Here is a 22,405-nt window from a genome sequence, read left to right on the forward strand (position 1 = left end):
TACGGAGAATATTGGTAGTAATGTGCATTCGTTCAGTAAAAAAAAAAAAAAAAAAGAATACAATCGTTTATCACAGAGTATATCACCATAATCTAATTGGTTAACGTTCTGCTGTGATCTGCACGATAGTATTTTAAATGCATATTGACGTTTAGTAATGTAAAGGATAAAAAAAAGGAGCAAAAAACATTTGTATTGAGAAGCGTAGAAAAGAGGAGCTCTGGGGGCTAAGGAGTTATAGAAATCAAACATTCCAACATTATACAAGTTAATCTCGCTTTCTTGTTTTGTATCAGTTCCAATAATTTTATGTAATTAGAAATCTCCACATCAAAAGAAATCCAGTTAGTTTTACTATTCCACTGGTATTTATGTATCAGGCCTGCGATATTTGGCCAATAATAATAATAATAATAATAATAATAATAATAATAATAATAATAGTTTAAAATAAACGCTACAGGAGAGGTTATTTTGGAAATAGCAAATTACATCACACAGTGAGATTTTTAAAGTTATGTTTAAACCCTGATGAAGGTACCGAAACGTTGGTTAATAAAACAAAAAATATTTTATTTTAAAAGGGATTGCTTTTTGAGTGTGTGGTTTATTTTCTTTTTTTTAAAGACCGTTAAGTAAAACAAACACACACACACACACACACACACACACACACACACACACACACACACACACACACACACACAATTCAAAATCATTCAAGGATAGTTTAGTAACTGGACAGAAATAATGACCTGCCTTTTTAAGAGTTGCCAATACGTCATCAGTCTGAGACGAGCATCTGCACGCGTGTTGATCTGCAAAGTGCATCTTGATTCACAGGTGAGTGCTTTTCATCTCCAGAAACAGCTTCGCAGTTTATACATTTACACGGTTTAATTACATATATACATGGAATATCGGTCATTGTGTTTATATGGCGTGTAAACGTGTGTAAATCAATGTAGCTATATTATGTACTTGGAGAGAGGCACGTGTATTTCTCTCATGGTAACATACTGTTATTTGTTTTGTTTTTTTACTTAAGCCTACATGTACTCAGTCCAGGGAACCATCTCGTTGCATGCGTATTATTTTATTTTAATTGTTTTAATAAAATACAAATACAGTGTTTGTAGAATTTAGTTAGTAAAAACGATTAAACGGAACAAAGTTGTCATTTTAAATCATGCAGCACCCTTATACACACAGTGTATCGGGGCAAGACATTCTAAATAATAATAATAATAATATCAAAATAATAATAATAATAATAATAATAATAATAAACAGGTAGCAAACAAGTCTGTGCCAGTCTGCTGTTGACCTCACACAGGTCAGTACTAGTTCATGATTATCAGTTCATTCAGACCGAGATCATCGGTGTTTTGTTCCGTACAGTCCGCTTCACATGGAGTGTTTTACTGTCTATCTATCTATCTATCTATCTATCTATCTATCTATCTATCTATCTACTATGTGTATTGCAATACAATGATTACAAAATATGTTTTATAATATTTTAGAGTGCATTTTATTTAGTTGGGGTTTCAAGGATGGTCGGTATGTTTAAATGAAGTTTGAACGGATTGTGTTTCATTCATAGGTTAAAGTGTTAGTAGAAAATAAAAGATAACCGCGTTATCACTTACGTACTCCTCTTGACAGAGCTACTGGTACACCGCGCCGTTACCGCATAAAACCGTTTAATCGCAAAAGATTCGTTCGTTTGGAAGATGCGCGTGCAGGAAGGTGAACCTAAACCGAGCATTTTACAAAGTTACAAACAAAACAGTATTCTCGAAATTTGCCTGGAAATTCTAACTGAAAATCGTAAGCAAAAGCACAGACTACTGCTTGTTCAGTTACTTTTAACTAACTTTTTCATTTTTATTTTTTTGGTATTGTTTAATGCAGCTGGCTCTTTGAGCTAAAATATAATATAATATATATATATATATATATATATATATATATATATATATATATATATTATAAAGGGTAAAATTGACATCATCTTTTGTTTTAAAACCAATTAGAAAACCCAGTTTAAGTATGGGGAAGGAGTTCTACTTGCCAATACATCTGTATAGATGCAGAATCTTAACTTTTTACTGTTGGTTCACATAGATGACCCTCCTGCAGTTTGATCCATTCCTGGTTTTACTATGAGTTTAATAAGACACACCTGAGCTTGTTACCTACAGTATACACTGTGGCTGGAATGGGCAAAACTGTTATGGAATATGAGAGTCTGATTTCCACCCCTGCTCCTGGCATAACAAGTGTTCAAAGATTTTAGTTAAAATATGCATATTTTAAAATGATAGCAGCATGAAAAGCAAATGAAGGCAGTACATTGTTGCTTTGTTTGTTTTTGCTCTGTGTATTACTTAATAGATATATTGTGGAATTGCTGTGGTGGTGCAGTACAATATATAGGATAGGTGTCATTCTACACTGATGAACCTCTAGTGCAGATTGTCAGCACTGTACTTGCATTTTACAGTCTCTTCTTCCTTGCTGTTTTATTACATTATTGAGGAAACTCACTTGCGTAGCAGAAGTACTGTAGGTTAAATAATGCAAGCATAACATTTATTAGACTGTAAACGCAGTATTTGTTTTTAATGGACACTCTGCAGGACAGACCCAATCAGATCACCTTAATGAAAGTTTCTGCAGATTCCTATACAGTGGTCAAAGCCATCACCAAGAATGATTAAACCCTCTTCACCGGTACTAGCTGGCATTATGAGACTGATCCCATAATACTGCCGTTCACATCACGCTTCTACAATATATATGTGTGTGTGAAAAATCAATCCATCATTTAAAATCGCATCGCCTTGGGAACAACAACAAAAAGATGCTCTGTGTCAACATTTAAGAAATGCTATTGTGTGATAATTCAGTCAGGTAAATGAAGATCATTGGCAGCTAAAATCAAATTCATTAGAGTCACTTTCTCTCTTGGCGAAAGGGGAAGCCCATTCAGCCTATAAAACTTCTGGCTGTGATCTTACAGTTTACAGTTCGTGTGCCTTTTTTCATCACATATAATCACTGGGTTTTGAATTGCTGTTTTCATGTGCTCTAATAGACACTGAAGATCCTCTTTTTTTCTTTAATTTATGTATTTTTTAATTACAGACTGAGATCGTAACACTCTGAAGTGTTCTGCTCTTGCCTCAGATGAGTTTTGTGGAGTATGGAGAGTACATCCAGGAAGGTGACATTGCCATTGTCTTCCTGGGCCGTGAGTCTATGTTTCCAGTCAAGGCCCAGCACGGCACTCAGACCCAGACTAAATACGGTGTCATCCGGCACTCCTCGGACCTAATCGGGAAGAGGTTTGGGTCCAAGGTCAACTGCAGCAAAGGCGGATGGGTGTATGTCCTCCACCCCACCCCTGAGCTGTGGACCCAGAACCTGCCCCATCGAACCCAGATCCTCTACTCCACCGACATCTCCATGATCACTATGATGCTGGAGCTGAAGCCTGGATCAGTGGTCTGTGAATCAGGTGCGTGTTTCATTAAAAAGGGTTACGAGCATCGCTCCTGCAGTGCAGCCTGCATTAGCGATTGTCTCATTTTATTGCAGAAATGGCCGATGACAGCAGTGTTCTTTAAACTCCAAAGCACTTTGAGACATCTTCGTGACTTTGAAGCTTGACTGAAAAACTTTAACTCAGGTCATTTCAGGAACTGAGAAACAGAATGCTGTTGAAATAAAAAACCTTACGCACAAATGAAACATGCTGGGGGTTAGGAACTGAATTCAAATGAAAACCTCAGGGTCAAGAGAAAGAAAGACGCCAATGCAGATGGACAGCCACTTGTTGAAGTGAACCAACTCTGCTTTTATACAATGTCTATTTACAGCACATAAATAAGCAGCCATCTGCTCCGTAACCTGTAAACCACAGAACAGCTTTTCTTTTTTGATTATAAGTGAGTGTCTTGGGGTGTTTTGTCTAGTTTGTGGACAGTTACTGTGTGTTAAGTAGTTAAGATGAACAAACTAGTTGACTGAGTTCACTTTTTAAAGTGGCAATGCAGTATTATTATGCATTTGACTAATAGTGCTAGTAAACTACCCTGTATTTCATGAATTGCAGCCATATGCTGCAGTATAAGGTATTTTGGTGTTATTCTTAAGGGCGATGTAATGCATTTACAGTGAGCCAGAAGTGCTTGGGTCTTGAGTATTCCTTCTGTCTGTGAAGCAAATGGCGTGCTCAGCAGGACTGCAAGTGCAAGCCTGAGTGAGCATGGTGCAGCGCGGTGCGCAGAGGAGGGAGGGAGGGAGGGAGGGAGGAGAGCTGGGCAGGGGGCTGTAGTGTCAGTGGTGTGCGCAGTCCTGCATGCATATTTATAAGGTCTGTTGTGACACAAGAGCTGGCCTGGGTTCCCTGTGGAGTGCAGCTCAGCTGACATTCTGAAAACAATGGCAACGTGTCACTCTAGTTCCAGAGCGTTGAAGACTTACTTAACCCTTAATGCCAACATCCGCGGAAAGGGCTGCAAGAAAAATAAAGGCAACAGCAGCAAACAATAAAAAGCTGACTGAAGCAATCCTTGCTGCACGGTTTACGGAGCTGTCGGACATGTTGAACTGGGTTGGTTGATAGTTTGCTGTTGAAATTCATTAGTATTGGTCTTCACAATACCTCAAGAAATTGTAACTGGACCATTGCAGGCATCCTAATGAATGTACGGGGGAGGTGAAAATAAATAAGTAAATGCTATTGGTCCTATAAGCTCTTTACAGTTTGCCTATAGACTGTTGGCTCATTTGGTTCCTTACATAAATACTTCTTTTTTCTCCCAGTGCTTGGTCCAATAATTTCAGATTTAAATATGTAAAAACCCTCAAGTGGCGATCAGTTGTTCTTTTCTCAGTGCTTTCAGATCACAGGAAGAGTTACCCAGCCTCTTCTGTATTCACACGTCTCAGAGAGAGTTGATGGGGCTGGTTGTTATCTACAAACTCATGACGTGCATGAAAGCAAATCTCTTTAACAAGATTGCCCCTTTCTTCAGAAGCAAGGGGCAATTTTGAATCAATATTGAATCTGCATTGATTGATAGTCAAGAGAACAAACCATCCGAAGCGTGAATAATTACCCCCGCCCCTGCAGTGGTTGTGTAGGCAGATAATGGATCGTTCCGGTTCTGCAGACAGGAGAGAGAATCGGCATTTCCTCTGCTCCTCTGGTATAGATAATGGTACTGCTAGCTAATGATTCCAGCTCTCCCTTATTAAGAAATGTGTCTCTGCCATGACGTTATTAATATAATACCATTGTGTGAGTGTTTGCTTTTCTTCTTAATAAGCTGTTTGAATCGTGATTTATTTTTTTGGTTTTGTTTTATAGCCCACATTTCCACCCACTTCTCTTACTGATGAGGATCGTTTCTTGTACCGTCAATGTTCTCTTATGCATGCCTGTTCTTGCACTATGAAAGTTCTAGTGGAATACAGTTTAAAATGAAAAGGTTCTGCAGTTTCTTCCATTAGCTGAAAACTGGTAATCGATTGCTATGGCTGCTCAGCCTGCTCTTACCAATGGCCTATACTTAAAAACAGAGGCGGTTTCTTAAAGAATAAAAAACAACTGCTTTGGAACAGCCCCGTTATTGTTCTGAGATCTCTCTTCCTAGTTTTAAAAGTGTTCTGTTATCAAAAATGATGTCTTGGATTTGTCCTCAACTGACAAGTGGAGCATTAATTAAGCGATAGTAGGACAAGTGTGTGGGCTGCAGGGGTGTATCCTGGGCAGGGCTGTGCATATGGGCCTCCCTCTCACACATTGCATCCAGGTCAACCTGCGAGAAGGATATCAGTCAAGGTCTGGAGGAGAATTGAAGGTGGACCGTTCAGCCTTCATCGCGTGTTTATATTACGAGAGCCAGCTGATCGAAACTCAGAAGTCTAGATACCATGCTTGTTTGCACAACCGTAACTTGCTGCTAAGGTCGCCAGGCCTCAACTTTCATATTGCCCTTAGAGGTGGCATTGAAACCCACTGCTATCAGCCATCACTCTCCTACACAGATATCAGGAGTCCCATGGGGTTGGAGTGTTGGGGAAAGTCGCGTGTGAATGTTGATAAACGGCCCTCGAGCGCTGATTTAAAATGCCCTTGGGTGAACAACTTCTGCAGGCCTGAAAGCCTGAACTTCTTTTCTCTTTTCTCTCTTTGATGAACACTGATATCAGTGCTGCAAGAAGCGATTATTGGGTTATTCAGATCAGCTCTCCACCGACCAGGGCCGTTGGTGTTGATCAGGCTAATTTACCATTCCAAATTAAACAAGTGAAGAAACAGCTGCTTGGATTCGTGTGGAGTGTGGTTCTCCACAGAGTCTATAAGAAAAGCAGCAATCTCCACAAACCCAAGCAACCATGGAGAGCTTATCCTAGTAATCGTTTTGTGCAGCACTAACCAATGTATAGTGTTCACATAGTTTTTTTTAGAAACTATTCAGAGGTCCTTACCGTTTGAGCACTGCAGACCTGCAAAGAGTGCTAGAAAAAATAACTCCACTATTGTAGTGCTGTCTAGGGTAAAAAAATAAATCCACTTCACTGACTAGGCAACCTAGGGGGTGCATTTCAAGATTTCACATTTTCTTTGTGAAAACCCATTTAAAAAAAATAGATATCTGAATTTGTTTTTCGGTAATACTAAGGTGATTTTGAAATTAAGGTTTAAATGAGCATGAATAGTGAAAAAAAAGGGGGAGTTTAATTGTGATTGGATACTGGTGATGTAATGTGGTATACTGCTTTGTTCTTGGATGTGTGCTTAACTCATTCTGATTGGTTGGTATATTTATCTGTAATTGGGGTGTTTTGAGTTGTAATTGGTTAATGGAGACTGGATAATGAAAAGCCCTTTCCAGTTTATTTGCCTGTCAGTGGAAAATAATAATTATAGATAACGTTTATCGGTGAATAAAGGACCTTGATAAAAAGAACAATAGCAGCATGGTTCTGTTGTGCTGCAGTGTTAATCTGTATTTGAGTATAGCTCTTTGCTACTGTTTTTTGTGCCCATGGTATACTGCAACTGTAAAGAACTGTCTGACATTATTTATTATTGGGAAACTTTTGTAGTACCATTTTGTAGTGTGTGTGTGTTTTTGTACAACATTGCATTTTAGTAATTGCAAAGTGTATGTAATGTGTCATGTGGTTACATTTTTAGAACTGAAATCTACAGTGCAAAATGTTTCCCAGTCTTGTGAGGATAGCTTGATGAATATCAATGTGGGTGTTGTGACTGACGGCTTGTCTGTTGAGCTTCAGTATTACTGTCGGGTAGGACAGTGTTCAGGACAGGTGGGAAAGAGCAGAGACGTATTGAAGGGTTTGTTTCTAGGATCTAAAACTCTTCTCTAGATAATGTAAACCTATAAAGGTGCTGCAATACGGCAGCCTGTTTTGCCTGTGGCTGCGTTATCCATGAGTATTTGCAGTTTAAAAGTTTGACAAAAAAGCTTTCAAATATAAATTCACCTGCTTGCTTGCTTGCTATTAGACCTTGCTTGATCTCTGTGTCTGAATCATGTCCTCTGCATATAGTTCAGGACTGTAAACTGGGACTTTTATCTCATTCTGCATCAAAGTAAATGTTAGGTGAACTACAGTTCCACATCTGTATATTTCAATCCCCTCCAACACTGTGATGCAATGGGTGATTCATGCACAGTTAGCCCTGCGCTCTGAGTAATAAGACTGATAAACAGTGGTGTGGAGGATGAGTGGGTGGAGGGGGATGGGCAGTTGAACTCCCTGCTGCGCTGGAAGTGTCATCCCAGGGACATGACCGGCAATCCTCCTTGCTCTGGGCTCAGTTTAGACAAGCTCTTTGAGGTCAAGGATCTTGCATAATCCCGGGGACATCCGCTCGGCTTGCACCATTAAAATCTATACAGTATGTCTGTATCGTGTGTGCAGGATGGCTAATAGCCAGTAGTTGGGTATTGAACGCTAGTGCAGTTGCAGGATCTTTTTTGGTGCACAGACACACACACAGACTCACGGGCCATGCACACTGTAGTATTCAGTGTTCTTCTGTGTTCCTGCCTGTGCTGTGCAGGTTCGGCTTATCCTTGCTAACATGACGTCGGTCACTTATGCCTTGTGACCTTGCTGGAGAAGGCTCGTGGTGCTCACAGATGGTGCGTTCATAGACAGCTGATTTGTGAAGCCGAACAGAAAACTGAATAAAGCCCTTTAACCGCTTCTGAAGCATTGGAAATGATGCCCATTCCGAGATGTATAAACCTTTACAAACAATTAGTTTACAGCTACTTTTTTTCACCTCTTAAATTAAAGAGCAAGCGATTTGAAATTCTTCTTATATTTTAGTCAGTCCTGTTAATGACTTTGCTGCCGAATTGTCTGTGTTTTGCATGTTTTTACAGTACTGTGTTTTCTTTAAGGGATTTGTCTGTTTTGTAGGGGAAGGAAGAGACATGCTAGATTTGTCTACTTTACCTACCTACCTACCTGCTTTCCTTCACCTGGCTTAGGGAGAAACAATCCTATCTAGCATGATGATGTCACTTCCTTCACTTCTAAATCGCCAGATCACCAGCTATGTTAAACTCAGTTTTACCTGTTCACATTATAGTAAGATAATAAACAGATTCCCCCTTTTTAATGATACAAATTATATATTTTTTTACTCTCTGAAGATGTGTCTTTGTATTATAGCCCGGTATGTTTTAATATTGAAAACACAAAGGCTACCTAATGGTGCTTATACGGCAGCTAGGTTTGTGTGTCCAGTTTGGTGTATAGAGTTTATTAGCAGTCTTCCCTCATTTTGAGTCCCAGTGCTGTAATGTGTTCTCAGATATAAGTCTTCTATGGCTCAGCTCTCAAGCACAGTACATTAAGTCCTATTGCGGTCATCTTTATTTGGTTTACAATCCCAAGGGCAGAATTAGAATGGATTGCAAAGTGCATGGTTTTTAATTGATCTGTTTGCAAGCACGAATTCCATTTATGTGTTTATGTACACATAATAAATGCATTTTCAAAAGGAGGGGGGGGGGGGGGGGGGGCTAATATGCCGTTCCTGAGTCTGATCTGGCAATCTCCCCTCGGTTTGCTCAAAATCTTTGACTTCATTCATCCCCCTCATTTGCATTTCAATGTAGGACCTCTGGATAAACATTGCTCTCATTGTTGCCATGAGAACACAAACTGTTTTTGTGATCTTGGCTGTGTGAAAGCAAGCCGCTGTCACCCTAAAACATCACTTCTTGTGGGTAAACTGCATCCCGAAGCATTTCCTTTTTAAGCTGAATGTTAAATGCGTGCAATGTGAATCCAACCAGACGTAAGAGTGATGGTTTATTGTGTGTCTTAATGAGTTCTACATCAAAGCTCTGTTCTGAATATAGCAGATATGATATCCTCTGTGTGTATATACAGTACCCTCAGCCATCCTGTTAGGATAGCATGATGTGCCTGATATTGTATTGCAGACCTGTCGTAGCAGCTTATGAGATGGTTAAACTTAACCAACCAAACCCTTGACCAGGTCCTGAGGTATCCATGCAATTCTGCTTCTTGAACCTGTAGTGGAATGATCCTCCAGTACTGGAGAATTTCCCTGCCTTGACCAGTACAGGAGAGATGTAGCATTGTGCTGATGCTGCAGCTCAAGATTGCTGGCTGTCTGAGGGAAGGAAATGATTGGGTGCTAAATGTCGATGTGTTGTTTGGGCTGTGTTTTCAGGTACTGGCAGTGGTTCTCTCTCCCATGCCATCATCAGGACCATCGCCCCCACTGGCCACCTCTACACCGTGGAGTTCCACGAGCAGAGAGCCGAGAAGGCAGCCGAGGAGTTCCGGGAGCACAAGGTGGCGCACTTGGCCACTGTGAAGAACCAGGATGTGTGTAAAGAGGGCTTCAGCGTGGTCGGAGTTGCCGACGCGGTGTTCCTGGACATCCCCTCCCCATGGGAAGCTATCGGACACGCCAAGGCTGCTCTCAAAGAAGAAGGTAAGGCGGCTACCTGCTCGTAGCACCACCCTGGTGATGTTACTCCCCTTGTATTGGCTTGATAAGAGAGCCTGAAAACAGGGGTGGAGTCTGTTTTTCAGTTCCAATTCCTTTTTAAAATCAATTCCAGTTCCTTCGAAGGAATTATAATTTTAGAGACATAATAATTGTTGTGATTGGTCAACTGCTTTCATTTGAAGCCAGTCTAATTGACTATCAGTGACTTCCATGTCATTTGTTGCCACTGTGAGAAGTTCATTTTAACAGAATACTGCTAATTGCAATTTTAATCAATGATGTGTTGGAATTGATTAAAATGGAGTGGGAATTTAAATTGGATTTTGGGAATATCTCTCTCTCTCTCTCTCTCTGTGTGTAGACACTGATCAGATAGGAGACACCTCCCTCGGTTTTTACAGTCTTGCAGCACTCCAATTTTAATCTTGTCTTCCAAAACTGGAGATACCGGCACCAGTGTTGAGTCCCTGAGCCTACTCATTTGTTTTATATTCCTCGTCACTAGAATTCCTGCTGACTGCACTGCACATACATGGTAGCCAGTTAGACTGAGCAGCATAACAAACATTCTGAATAAAGGGATGGGTACTGTAGAGCAGATCTTGGGTCCATTCTAATTAGAATTACAATAACAATTACAGCAGAATCGTTTGCTGAAATTGCAGTTGCAATTACAATGCTATTTGGTTCAGTTGCAGTAATTGCAATTACACTAAAAAGTAACTTACACAGCTACACACATTAACATGTGGTAGAAGTAGGGTTGAGACTGTCTGGCCCACACACATTTCTGCAGAGAAGTAGGAAATTACATTCAACAAAACCAGTTGTTTTAACCTTGAATTACATCTATTTCTGGGGGTATTGATCGAGCAGAAGGATAGATCTGAAGATTGATTGTTCCGCAGATTGAACAAAAAAGTAGGTATATGAAAATGCATCAAGACATGCTGTTGGTAGACTAATGTAGAATGAAATAGATTTTGAAATCAATAGTCTTGCTATGCAGAGGTAAACCAGCTGCATTGACGTGCTGATTGCTATGTATTGACTGGGAAGGTGGCTGTGTAATATCTATTGAGAGATCCAGAAGGGTTTGTGTTGTGGAGAGGTGTGCTGGTTACACTGTTTTGTTTGTGATGCACTGCAGTTTCAATCTCCCGTGGGTGATGCTGCTCCTCTGAGTCCATGCGGGAGGTGCCTCTCTGGATTTATTAGCTGTGCTGCACGAAGCATCTCCTGCTCAGACGATGCTGTGCCTGACTTCTGATGAGTGGGAATGACTGGACTGCAGGTTATATTGGACTATAATAAAGAAATGGCAGCAGAGCCCTGCTTTTGAGGGGGGTGAGAGTTAGTGAGCATGTCATTGTGTAGCTCCACATGCTTTTGTTCTTAATTGGTAGCCGGGTTTAATTGCATGCATAGATTTATTAAACAGCAGGAGCCTCGCATTATGAAGTAACCTGAATCTCCAGGGAATACTGACTATGTACATAGACACAGTGAAACTGTATATTGATACAACTGGGGGTATAGCAATCCACAGTTATGCTGGTTAAGGGAGGTTTTCATTGCTTATTACAATGTATATTCACCTTAAATTCTGTGTTTGATGGCTCACTAATTCGAGTCATAAGATGTAGCGTGCAGCAGTACTAAAAAGAAAATTGGTTCTAAAGTCAGAGAAGCATTTCAAGGTGATGTCTTCGTCAGTGTCTCCTGTGTTGTGACACAGCCCGGTCCAGCTATATAGCTGACTTCCACCGACACTGTGGAATGCACTTCCGAGTTTCATTAGGGAATCAGGGTCCCTACTGTTTTTTCAGGAAGCCCCTCAAGAAACATCTGTTGTTTGCTTATGTCTGTGACTCGCTTTAAGATGGCTTGGCATGATTGTGTTGTATGCATTTAAATGATGATGATGAACACTTGTTGAAATATTTCATTGTGCTGCAAAACAGTGTTTTTGAAAACGGCATTAGACATTCCTACAGTAGTTCTACCAGAACAGCTGCTGTGCTTGGAGAGTATCCTGGTTACCTGGAAGCAAAACTGATACAATGGCCTCTCTCAGGCTAGTCCACACATGCCCAGCCGGCCCTCCTACCAACAGAAGGTCCGCTGGCATGGGACTGTTGATACCTTTGCGTTGGTCAGTCCCATTGTAAAAAAAAAAAGCTGAATTGCCTTTCAGCTTCATTGCTCCTGTTCTTTAAGTACTGGATGTGCTGTACTATTTGCCTGTGGTTTATAGATTGGTCTCTCAGGAGTCTTGATAACATTTTTAACTAATTTCATGTGAAATCTGTCAAGGTTTGTTTATTAACTTGTTAGACAAAGGTGTGAAGGGGTGGGGGTGGGGGCAGTGGGGGGATTAATTTATTAATAACCAGCATGCAACACCTTTCCCTGGCAGCCACACTTGTTCTGTCGTCGTGGTAACTGTCTGGTGTCTAATCCTTCTGTTCTGCCCCAGCCTTCTGCCTCCATGCAATCCTGTTGCAGTGCTGACTGTGGAAGTGAGTTGTGTTTCGTCAGGGTTGGATTGTGCTGGAGGGGGTTCGGCTGCATCAGCCTCTGCATCGCCTCCATCTGAAGGCAGATCTGCAGTGTGGTGTCCTGGCTGCATTTTAACCTGGAATAAAAACATGAAATGAAAAATCTTTAGTAGCTCAGCCCAGACCTACATTTCTCTGTTTATTTATTAAATTCAGTTTCACAATTTTATAGTGTATAGTATTTTTTTATTAGTAAATGTATCAGTTTAAAATGAATACCTATCTTCTTTGCTTAACGTATGTAAATATGTAATTTTTTTTAATTTAATTTTTGTTCCAGAGATTTGTTATTGTAAATTACCAAAAATCACGACCTAGGGTAGTTAATTCTCCTAAAGATCCCCCCCTCTCACAGACTCTCCTGATCGATGACCTAGCTTTTGGGCAGAGCATTCGTTTTGTAGTATTTAATTTTACTACAGGTTGAACAGGCTCTAGCTGAATTCAGATTTCTCATTTTTGTTTGCCAGGCACGCTCATACAATATTTCCATAATCATTCTTAATTGATGTGATGGTGTAGTCTGCTGCCAACTTTAGAGTTCATCTGAGACCCTGAAAAGGATGCCTGAGTTTTGATTCCATTTCAAAATGACAAACCTCCAGTATCTGCTTTCCGCTTAACCTTTGTAAGAGGCACTTGTGTTCAGACAGCTGTACATTTAGATGTCTATAAACAGTAACATTAGACTTAATAAATGGTAGATTTGATGACATTACAATAACAGAGATACAGAGATGGGAACATAGCAGTTTGATCCATTCCTAGTTTTACCATGTTTAATAAGACACATCTGAGCTTGTTACCTTATCAGGCTCATAGCATAACGTGGGATGGGTGAAACTGCTATGCAGCAGTATATTGCCATCCCTATAATAAGTTTGTTTACGGCTTTTGGTAAGATCTTTATAGAGGGACTAAGGGGGAAGGGTGGGGAGTTAACTGCAGCATAAGTGCAACTGTAGTGGCAATTGAACAAAAAATCATTGTAATTGTAATTTAAATTTCAGCAAAAATTGTAATTTCTAATTGTAATTGACCCCAGGTCTGATCAGGATATGTTCAGAGGTTTGCTCACTCCATCGGTAGCTCCACTGCCTGCCTGCCTGCCTGCATTCTGAAAGGCAAGCAGCAGCACAAGCAGACAGCTAATCCTCTTAGCAGTACTGTGCAAGAGCGAAGGCTTAGACACTCCTGTAGCTGTATAAGGCAGGGGGTTAGTCTGTTTAAAACGATTTGTGTGGGTTTCCTCTGGCTCCTACTAGGCTTAATGTTAGTTAAGTGTTGAATAAATACATAAATAGCCGTGATGGTTGTTGTGGTCCGTAAGAAACTCAATGCACTTTGAAAACTGAGAAATTGCCCTCCAAATCCTGATCTGCATGCTTCTCAAAGCTGCACTGTTTCTCGTAATTGCATGTAGGAAATACAGCTTTAGGAAAGCGAGATTTCAACTTTTAATTGGATGGAACTGTAGTGAATGTGCTTTGATTTTGAAAGCATGACAGATCAGGGATGAACACTGTACAGGTATTGTGCTCTGTTTCACCTAACTGCCTGAAACTGTGCTTTCAAATCCAAAAGAATAAAGAGCAATCCTGTGTCTTCAAGATGCAGCAGACCAGCCTTTTGGTTATTCAGTTTTGCTGCGAAGTTGTTTAGTATTCCCCATGGTAAGTATGTTCTAATCAGAGCTCCGGTGAGTTTACTTGTGTTTGCAGAGGAAAATGAATCGCGGTAATGGGATACACAATCTAGCCAAGATCAGGAGAGGCAAATAGGCAAGCTTCTTGTGGCTGATTGTGCACTTGTCTCAATGATAAATGAAAGGCACTATTATTAACTTTTTTTTTTTTAGCATCCCTCCTGGCAGTCTCATAGCTGAACTAGAACCCCAGCTTTTAACTCGTTGTACGTCCTGCGGGCCCAGATACGCCCCACAAGTTAAAATGTACATTTACCTACTCTGTAGAGTTACAAATCCTACCCCCTTAAAACATTTGGGACTTATAGGGCCCTATTAATTTCATTTTAAGGACTGTTTTAAAGAGGACTTTTTTGTTCAGTGTTTAGAAAAACAGTCCTGAACAAAATGTTCTTTCAAAAGGTCCTTAGGGTTTTTGTGAGTGGGGCCCGTTACGCTGCAGAAGGAGTAAAGCTGATCATTGTATTGGCCAGTGGTGTCCCCCGGTTTGGCACTGATGTGGCCCTGCACAAAATATTAGTGAGGATCACAGCTCAGCTGCATGTTTAAAAGTACATATCAGACAGACACTGTTGGACTAACATGTTTAATAATACATTATTCTGAATTCAATTGATCGCAGCCAGAAGAAGCAGTTTTTCTTCAGCTTGTAGCAGCTGCTTTTTTCCATGTTGCAAGAGAGGTATGTTTCAAAGTATTGGCATGTATTAGGATAGTTGTAGATCATGAAAAAATCTGCTTCCAAATTTAGGTTTCTTAGACCAAACATTTAAAAAATGTATATATATATACAGTGCAGATTTGTGCAAGTTGATCAGCATCAGTGCAATATATCAACACTCCCTGTTTTGTTTTCATTTTTTGTTGTGTTTTGTTGTTTCAAGAGAGCATCAGAGGGGGCCTGCCAAGGTCACATGACAGATTGACATGAACTGCAAAGCTACTGTTGGAAGAGAACACTGGTTTCCATAGCAACGCAACCATTTGAGCATGAATTACATGCCCATAAAAGGGAGTGAGCTCTGGAAGGGAGTTTAGTTTCCTTTTAAGATGGGTCTATTTTCATAATTTTTATGAAGTTATTTTTATATTGCCACGCAGTGTTTTAAATGGTATCATTTACACATTTCAAATTTCCCTTTTTTTGTTTATTTTTTTGCTCATTTGCTAATACTTCAGTGTTAATTAAAGATTTGCAGATCTTTTTATGCACTATAATCTGTTAGTTATGCGTTTATGGTTCATAAACACTAAGGCATTGGCTTGAAATTCGCTAGCAATTTGTTCTTAGCACATTGATGGTGTATTTCCCGGCAGTTATTCATGAGATATTAATTACCAATTAATTGGTGATTTAATATAGGGCTATTGCTTCAACACAACTATATGCATTTAATGCAGGGGTATAATATTAGCTAGTGGTCAGTCTGATGTGCTCTTAAAGAAAGCCCTGTGCATTCTTTAATGCTGCAATGTGAAGTCTGTTGCTGTGCTAGCTTGTACTCCAAGCATTAAGCCTATCGCACTTTTCTGACCCAATCTCCTAAGCTTCATCACTCACCAGCTGGGTTCCCCCCCTTGCTATTACAAGGCTGTAAACCCTTCGGCAAGAAATGTTTATACTTGTGTCACAAAGACGGCCAGAGTGGGTGGCGTCAGACCAGATGCAGGAAATAAATAAACAGAGAGATGGGGTTTTGGTAAAGCTGAGCGCGTGATTGCGCTCAGCATTTAATAACGGAACAGAAAATAAAAGGTTTGAACACAAAAACACGGGACACGGCACTATACGCCAAAATAAAGAGACAAACAAAACAGACTAAACAGTGAACAGACAAACGGACAAACACGGTGAGTGAAAACACTAATTACTTTGCTTTGCTTTGCTTTCTTTTACTTTCTCCTCTCTCCCGTTCTCCACTCACCGAACACCAACCACGAGTGACTAAACGTGCATCTATTTATACTGTTTGTGCTGGGATTCAATTACTAATTAATTATTCACTTGAATCCCAGCACGTGAATTCATTACGTGAAACCCCGTGTTCACATATTATATTTTAAATGCACGTGCGTGATGTGCAATCCCGTGCCTAAATACAAATATACACTTTAAATACACGTGAAACACAGACCCGTTTATATCCCGTGTACCAATCTATACACCAACATTAACACACGCACGCAACACACAAATGCACACAGGGACGGGGCACATTGCCACAACTTGTTAAAGAAAATCAACTTCCTTATTTGTCAGTGACGTTTCCCAACTGACTATTTGCAATTGAAAGCGTGCCTGATGTCTCGTCTTAACTGTTTTGCTCTTTGGACTTATTACGCTAATGGTACATGTCGTAAGCATAAGTGGGAATGTATAAACTACAAGGGCTGGACCAAAAATTGGAAACACCTGCCAAAACACTGTCAATAGGGTAAAGGGCCACCACGGGCGGTCAGGACAGCATGTTCATTTATCAGTGATTGCATGCCTTTAGGGAAGCTAGAGTAATCAATATGCATTAAGGCCATCCCATCGGAGTCTGTATCCCATGAAACATCAGAAAATTGTCCAGACTGGGATTGATTTTATAACAAACCAGTCATGTGTTGAGCGGAACATTTACACAAAGGTGTGCTGCATATGGTGGGTGTTTATTTGGTATGTTACAAGCAGGAAATGTATTGTATAGAAATTGGTTCAAATCATTTTAAATCCTCTCTCTCTTTTAAACTGTAAAACAGGTTTAATTTGATTCAAGTGGACCATCAAATTCTTGATGACACTAGACAGATTAAATCAATTACATTTTCTTTTGTTTTTTTTCTACCGCAACAATGATGTTCCCCAGCAGAAATGATATTAAAATATCGGCGTTGCCCGAGTCCAACAATAAAATGATGTAGAGAGTCTCTAGGTGCCCTCTGAACTGTGGGTTCAGCTTCACCCCCCTGCCTTGTCAGAGTGCCTCTGCACTGGAGTTCAGCTTCATCCCCCTGCCTTGTCAGAGTGCCTCTGCATTGGGGTTCAGCTTCACCCCCCTGCCTTGTCAGAGTGCCTCTGCATTGGGGTTCAGCTTCACCCCCCTGCCTTGTCAGAGTGCCTCTGCACTGGAGTTCAGCTTCATCCCCCTGCCTTGTCAGAGTGCCTCTGCACTGGAGTTCAGCTTCATCCCCCTGCCTTGTCAGAGTGCCTCTGCACTGGGGTTCAGCTTCATCCCCCTGACTTGTCAGAGTGCCTCTGCACTGGGGTTCAGCTTCATCCCCCTGCCTTGTCAGAGTGCCTCTGCACTGGGGTTCAGCTTCACCCCCCTGCCTTGTCAGAGTGCCTCTGCACTGGGGTTCAGCTTCATCCCTGCTGCCTTGTCAGAGTGCCTCTGCACTAGAGTTCAGCTTCATCCCCTGCCTTGTCAGAGTGCCTCCATAAATCCTGCTTGGATGGAAAAGTCTGTGAGCGAAAGTGTTTGAATTATAAATAAAGCCACGTCGACAGTGTGAAGCTAGTAGAATAAATAATGAGACTCACAGCGCAGGGAGTACAAAACGAAAATGAAGTACAGAGGAATTGTGTGTGTGTGGGAAGGGGGGAGGGGGTAGTAAATATTTAAGGAAGTAATTAGAAGAGTAATTCAAGACTTTACACCCCCCCCCCCCCCCCCCCCCCAAACCAGAAATGTAGCCGAGCTGAGGTTTCAGATTGACTCTCCTCATTGATTGAGCTTCCCCAGTCACGGACAATATTTACTGGTGACTGTGACCTTCACCTTGGACCTTATTACTCTGCTCAATTCCTGCAGTTATTGGCCATGTCTCAAGTCTCAGTTGTGCTCTGGTTAAACACCAAGGCGTACCTTGTAGTAAGCCATCTTCCCCGGGCAACCTCGAAGGAGACGAATGAAATCCTGGATTCAATGCATAGGGTTGCTTTCTCCTGTTGTGTATGGAAACAAATGTGTTAATATGTGACGAGACAGTACGATGCATAAAGCTCTGCATCAGCACTGATCTGTGGCCAATGCAGTACTTTCCTTTGTCCTTGATGTGTCATTGAGGTTCATGCTTTTGTGACGGCATGAATTTAATACAAATAATAATAATGTTTTGCTTTTTTTGGGAATGCATCCGAAGCCGGCTGGCTTAAGTGCCTGCTTTAACCATTTGTATTCTTTCAAGATTCTTAGCCATCTGGCTTGCTTAAGTAAGAGGCGTATTTGCAGGGTTAAGCAGATGCGTGTGGATGTTGCCATCAGACGAGGCTGCGGAATGTTTTTAAGGTCAGATTAAGTGCGATTGACTTAGAAGTGGAGGGGGAAAAAAATCCATCTGAGTATAAGAGCCAGATGATGAGTGTGCGTCTCATACAGAGGGAATCAAAAGAGAAATATGCTGCTAATCGTAGACCTACCAGAAGCAGTTACCATAACCAGCGTATATTATTTTACAGATACCTGATTGGGTCCTTTTTCTTCAAGGTTAGAGGCAGACAAGTACAAGCTATTTGCGGATGTAGTGCTGATTCTGCCTGTAATTGCTTGAGGGAGCGGGGGGGCATGTTTAAAAGTCGAATGGACTTTCAGACTGTCCGTGAGGGATCTGCTGCTGTTGTGCACCCTATTGCCTGTGCAGCCCAAGCTGCAATTGAAAGTGATTTGTCTGATTGCTGAAGGGCACGTGAGAATCAGGAAGATTGATTGGCAGAAAAAGGTTGAGGTAGATGTTTTAAAGCAGAAATTGTAAAGCGTCTCGGGCATAAGGGATGAAACGTCCTGGGGAAAGAAGTTATGATTTGGAACATTAACTGAATGTCAAATTTACAAGAATGCAACTGCTGTAGGAGATTATTATTATTATTCCTATTACTATTATAGATTTTTTTAGTGTGTCCAATTATAATTGTGTGTCCAAAAAAATCAGATATATGCATTTTAAGATGCCGGTATTAAGATCCGCTACAGTGTGGATCATTAACCAGGACCCCAGTGAGTTCCATTACTGGCAGCAATGCATTATCTGTATTCCAAAGATTAACTACATCAGAGTGTTAATTAATGCTGTTGTTTTAAGTTTTTGTCACAGTCTACTTCACTCCCTGTTAATCCCTTATACTGTGACAGTTCTACCTAAAACTGCTCAAGAAAAGGCCAGAGGAGTCAGTCTCTTCCGTCTATTTATTCATTTAATTTGATTGCTGGGAAACGCTGGCTCATTTCCGTCTGGTCTTCAATGTAATTGCGACACGATCATTTGTTTGTGTTTACATGTACAATACAGTTCAGGAGAAATATTTATATAAATCCCTATCCAGTAAAAGCATCCGTAAGTGTGAATTTCTTCCTCCGTTAATGTTTTCAGTTCCCCGGACAAGCCGCTCCTGCTGTTCTACACCAAGCTGTTACCAATGCTGTGTAATGAGATTTGAATGAGCCTCGCTATGAGGTGCACACAGCCTGACACTTCCTGGTGCTGTAAACACAGGTCAGGGGCTCCGTCCTTGCTCAAATATGCGACAGCTGACCCAGCATGATGTAATGCTTCCTAATCCTCCGATTTTTAAATCCTCTTTTTTTTGTACATTCATACAGAGCTGTACTGAATTTTACTGTTTTGGGTTACAGAGGCTGAGTGAATTTACCTTAACTCACAGGGACTCTTGAGCCATAGGCGCCAGCTCTTCCTAGTGTGCTGTGTGCCTGGTCCCCTTATCTGCTGCTCTGAAGTGATATGGATGCAAGGCTCGGCTGTACATAGCCAAGGGTCAATGAGATAAGACTGCATTAGCAGTCTAATGGAGAGCTGCTGACAATGGTGATGTGAGGAATGGGAATACTGTGTATGGGACTCCAGCTGGTGAATGGAAAGTGCAGCAGAATAATCTCCATGGTGACTTTCAACATATCTTTGGGTAACCAAGCACAGCTCCTATACAAACACAGTGTATCAGTGCTACCCCTGAAGATTATTTATATTGAAGTGCTCGCTCTCTAAGCTCGCTGTTGGAATTTCTTAGTCAGAGTAAACAAAGCTTGAACAATATGGAGAACTGAAAGAACTAACTGGGTCATTCATTCTGTACAGTAAGTTCAGCTTAATATGAAAATGAGTGTAAGTGTGGTAAACAGTGTAGCTTTTTAAAGGAGTGGAGGTATGTTAATCACCTTGGCCTTCTTGATTGGGTTCGCCCTGACAGTGTGTGTGTGTGAGTGCGTGCGTGTGCATGTGCGTGCGTGTGAGTGTGTGTGTGTGTGCGTGCGTGCGTGCGTGTGTGTTTGCCTTCAATGGCTATACAGTACAGTTCAATACTGTGTGTGTGTGTGTGTGTGTGTGTTTGCCTTCAATGGCTATACAGTACTGTACAGTTCAATACTGTGTGTTTCTAAAGACCTGGCCTGGTGTGATTTTTTTTTTTTTTTATGTTATAGCAGGAGAGAATATAATGTGCAGTGATGGTGCAGTATACCCAGCTTCTTACTGTGCAATACCATTTCAATTTAAAGAGCTGTACAGCATGGATTTAGATGCCAAGAACTGCAATATAAATACAATTAAAAGTATACCAAATATGGTATAAAGAAAGTAGTGTGTTCTAGCGAATGGACAAACAAAACGTGGACCACAAATGTTAAGCCTCGTCACAGGGTTTCTGATGAATACTCGTCTCCTCCTGTTGTTTCTGCGGTTGTTTTATTTTGGGGGGGAGGTGGGGGTTGGCATTGCTCTTATCTGTAATTGTGTTCCAGGTGGGCGGATGTGCTCCTTCTCTCCGTGCATCGAGCAGGTCCAGAGAACGTGCCTGGCCATGGACGAGTTGGGCTTCAAGGAGATCTCCACTCTGGAGGTGCTGCTGCGGGTCTACGATGTCCGCTCTGTCAGCCTGCAGCTACCGGACTTCGGGATGGAGACGCAGGTGGAGGGAGACCCCAAAGAAACCGGCGCCGGCCAGCAAGCAACTGCAATCTGCAAGAGCGGCGTGACCCCCAAAGACATGGCCGGTCACACCGGCTATCTGACCTTCGCCACAAAAAGCCTGTTATAGTCATCTGGAGAATTCTGTTCTGAAATGGCTGAGATACTGCCTTAAAACACACACACACACACACACACACACACACACACAGAGTGGCACTCCTTCCAAACGATTTCCATAAATAGCCAGATCGGTTGGGAGAGCACTTGTGTTTCAACAGCGAACCAAGAGGAACAGGAAAAGCAGAAGCAGAATGTTTATAGATTTTTTAAATAGTAAAGAACTTGTGTCCTGGGCTGCAAGATTAATGATATACAGTGGAACGTCTATGAATGGGTTGGACTTGGCATAAACCCACTCGTACAGCACTGGGATACATTTTTTTTTTTTATAATCCTGCTCCCTTTCCTTTCATTTTATTTAATGCAATCCCTAAATAAAACCATTGTGGAGGTTCATTTTTGGAGCTTTAATGATCAATCAATAGTACTAATAATAAATAACGGTAATTATACTATGGCTGTTACAGGGGTAGTTCTGTAATATCCATTATTCTACTGCAGGTTTAATAGATACACTTAAATGGTTAGGTGCTTTAGGGCATGTGGTTGCCATGGTTCCATGCTCCTTGACTACAGTGTTAATTGATAACCATGTTCTTTATGGGTTAAACAAGAAAAAATATATATTCAGCTCCACAGCCCACTGTGAAGCAAGTCCAGTGTCCCAGTTAACCCTTTCAGTCCTGGTAGGACCTCAAGAGCCCGCCTTATCATAGCGCTGTATGTTAACATGCAGTATGCCGTCAGAAATCACGTTGGAACCTCACGGGACTCCCCGGTCCCAGTCCGAGGTAGTGTATGAATATATGTTGTATCTGTTCTCATGAATAAAGGAGTTTTCATTTTTCAGCTCGACAAAATAATTCCAGACTGAAAGGGTTAAAGCTGAAATCTAGGGTGTGTTTGGAGATTGATGAGAAATCACAAAGCACCACCATGACGGGACTAACACACAGGAAGAAGGGGGTGGGGGAGGTTGAGTGAACGGTCCAGAAACACTTGGTATGAAGGGAGTTCCTGTACAGTGAGTGTTTGTGGAGGAGTGTTCTGTCGTCACTGCCG

The 22,405-nt window shown here is 41.2% G+C and overlaps 1 protein-coding gene across 1 annotated transcript; it reads left to right on the plus strand.

The window, feature by feature from the left end:
* The first annotated feature begins 730 nt into the window (after positions 1–730).
* LOC117422483 (tRNA (adenine(58)-N(1))-methyltransferase catalytic subunit TRMT61A-like) lies at positions 731–21,739 on the plus strand. The gene is made up of 4 exons (XM_058987950.1): positions 731–843; positions 3,154–3,526; positions 9,767–10,033; positions 21,055–21,739. Exons 2-4 carry the CDS (start codon positions 3,196–3,198, stop codon positions 21,348–21,350), a joined length of 894 nt encoding a protein of 297 aa, XP_058843933.1. The 5' UTR covers positions 731–843; positions 3,154–3,195; the 3' UTR covers positions 21,351–21,739.
* The last annotated feature ends 666 nt before the right edge of the window (positions 21,740–22,405 follow it).

This window comes from Acipenser ruthenus, chromosome 15 (genome assembly GCF_902713425.1).
Source record: "Acipenser ruthenus chromosome 15, fAciRut3.2 maternal haplotype, whole genome shotgun sequence".
In the NCBI taxonomy this organism is placed as follows: domain Eukaryota; kingdom Metazoa; phylum Chordata; class Actinopteri; order Acipenseriformes; family Acipenseridae; genus Acipenser; species Acipenser ruthenus.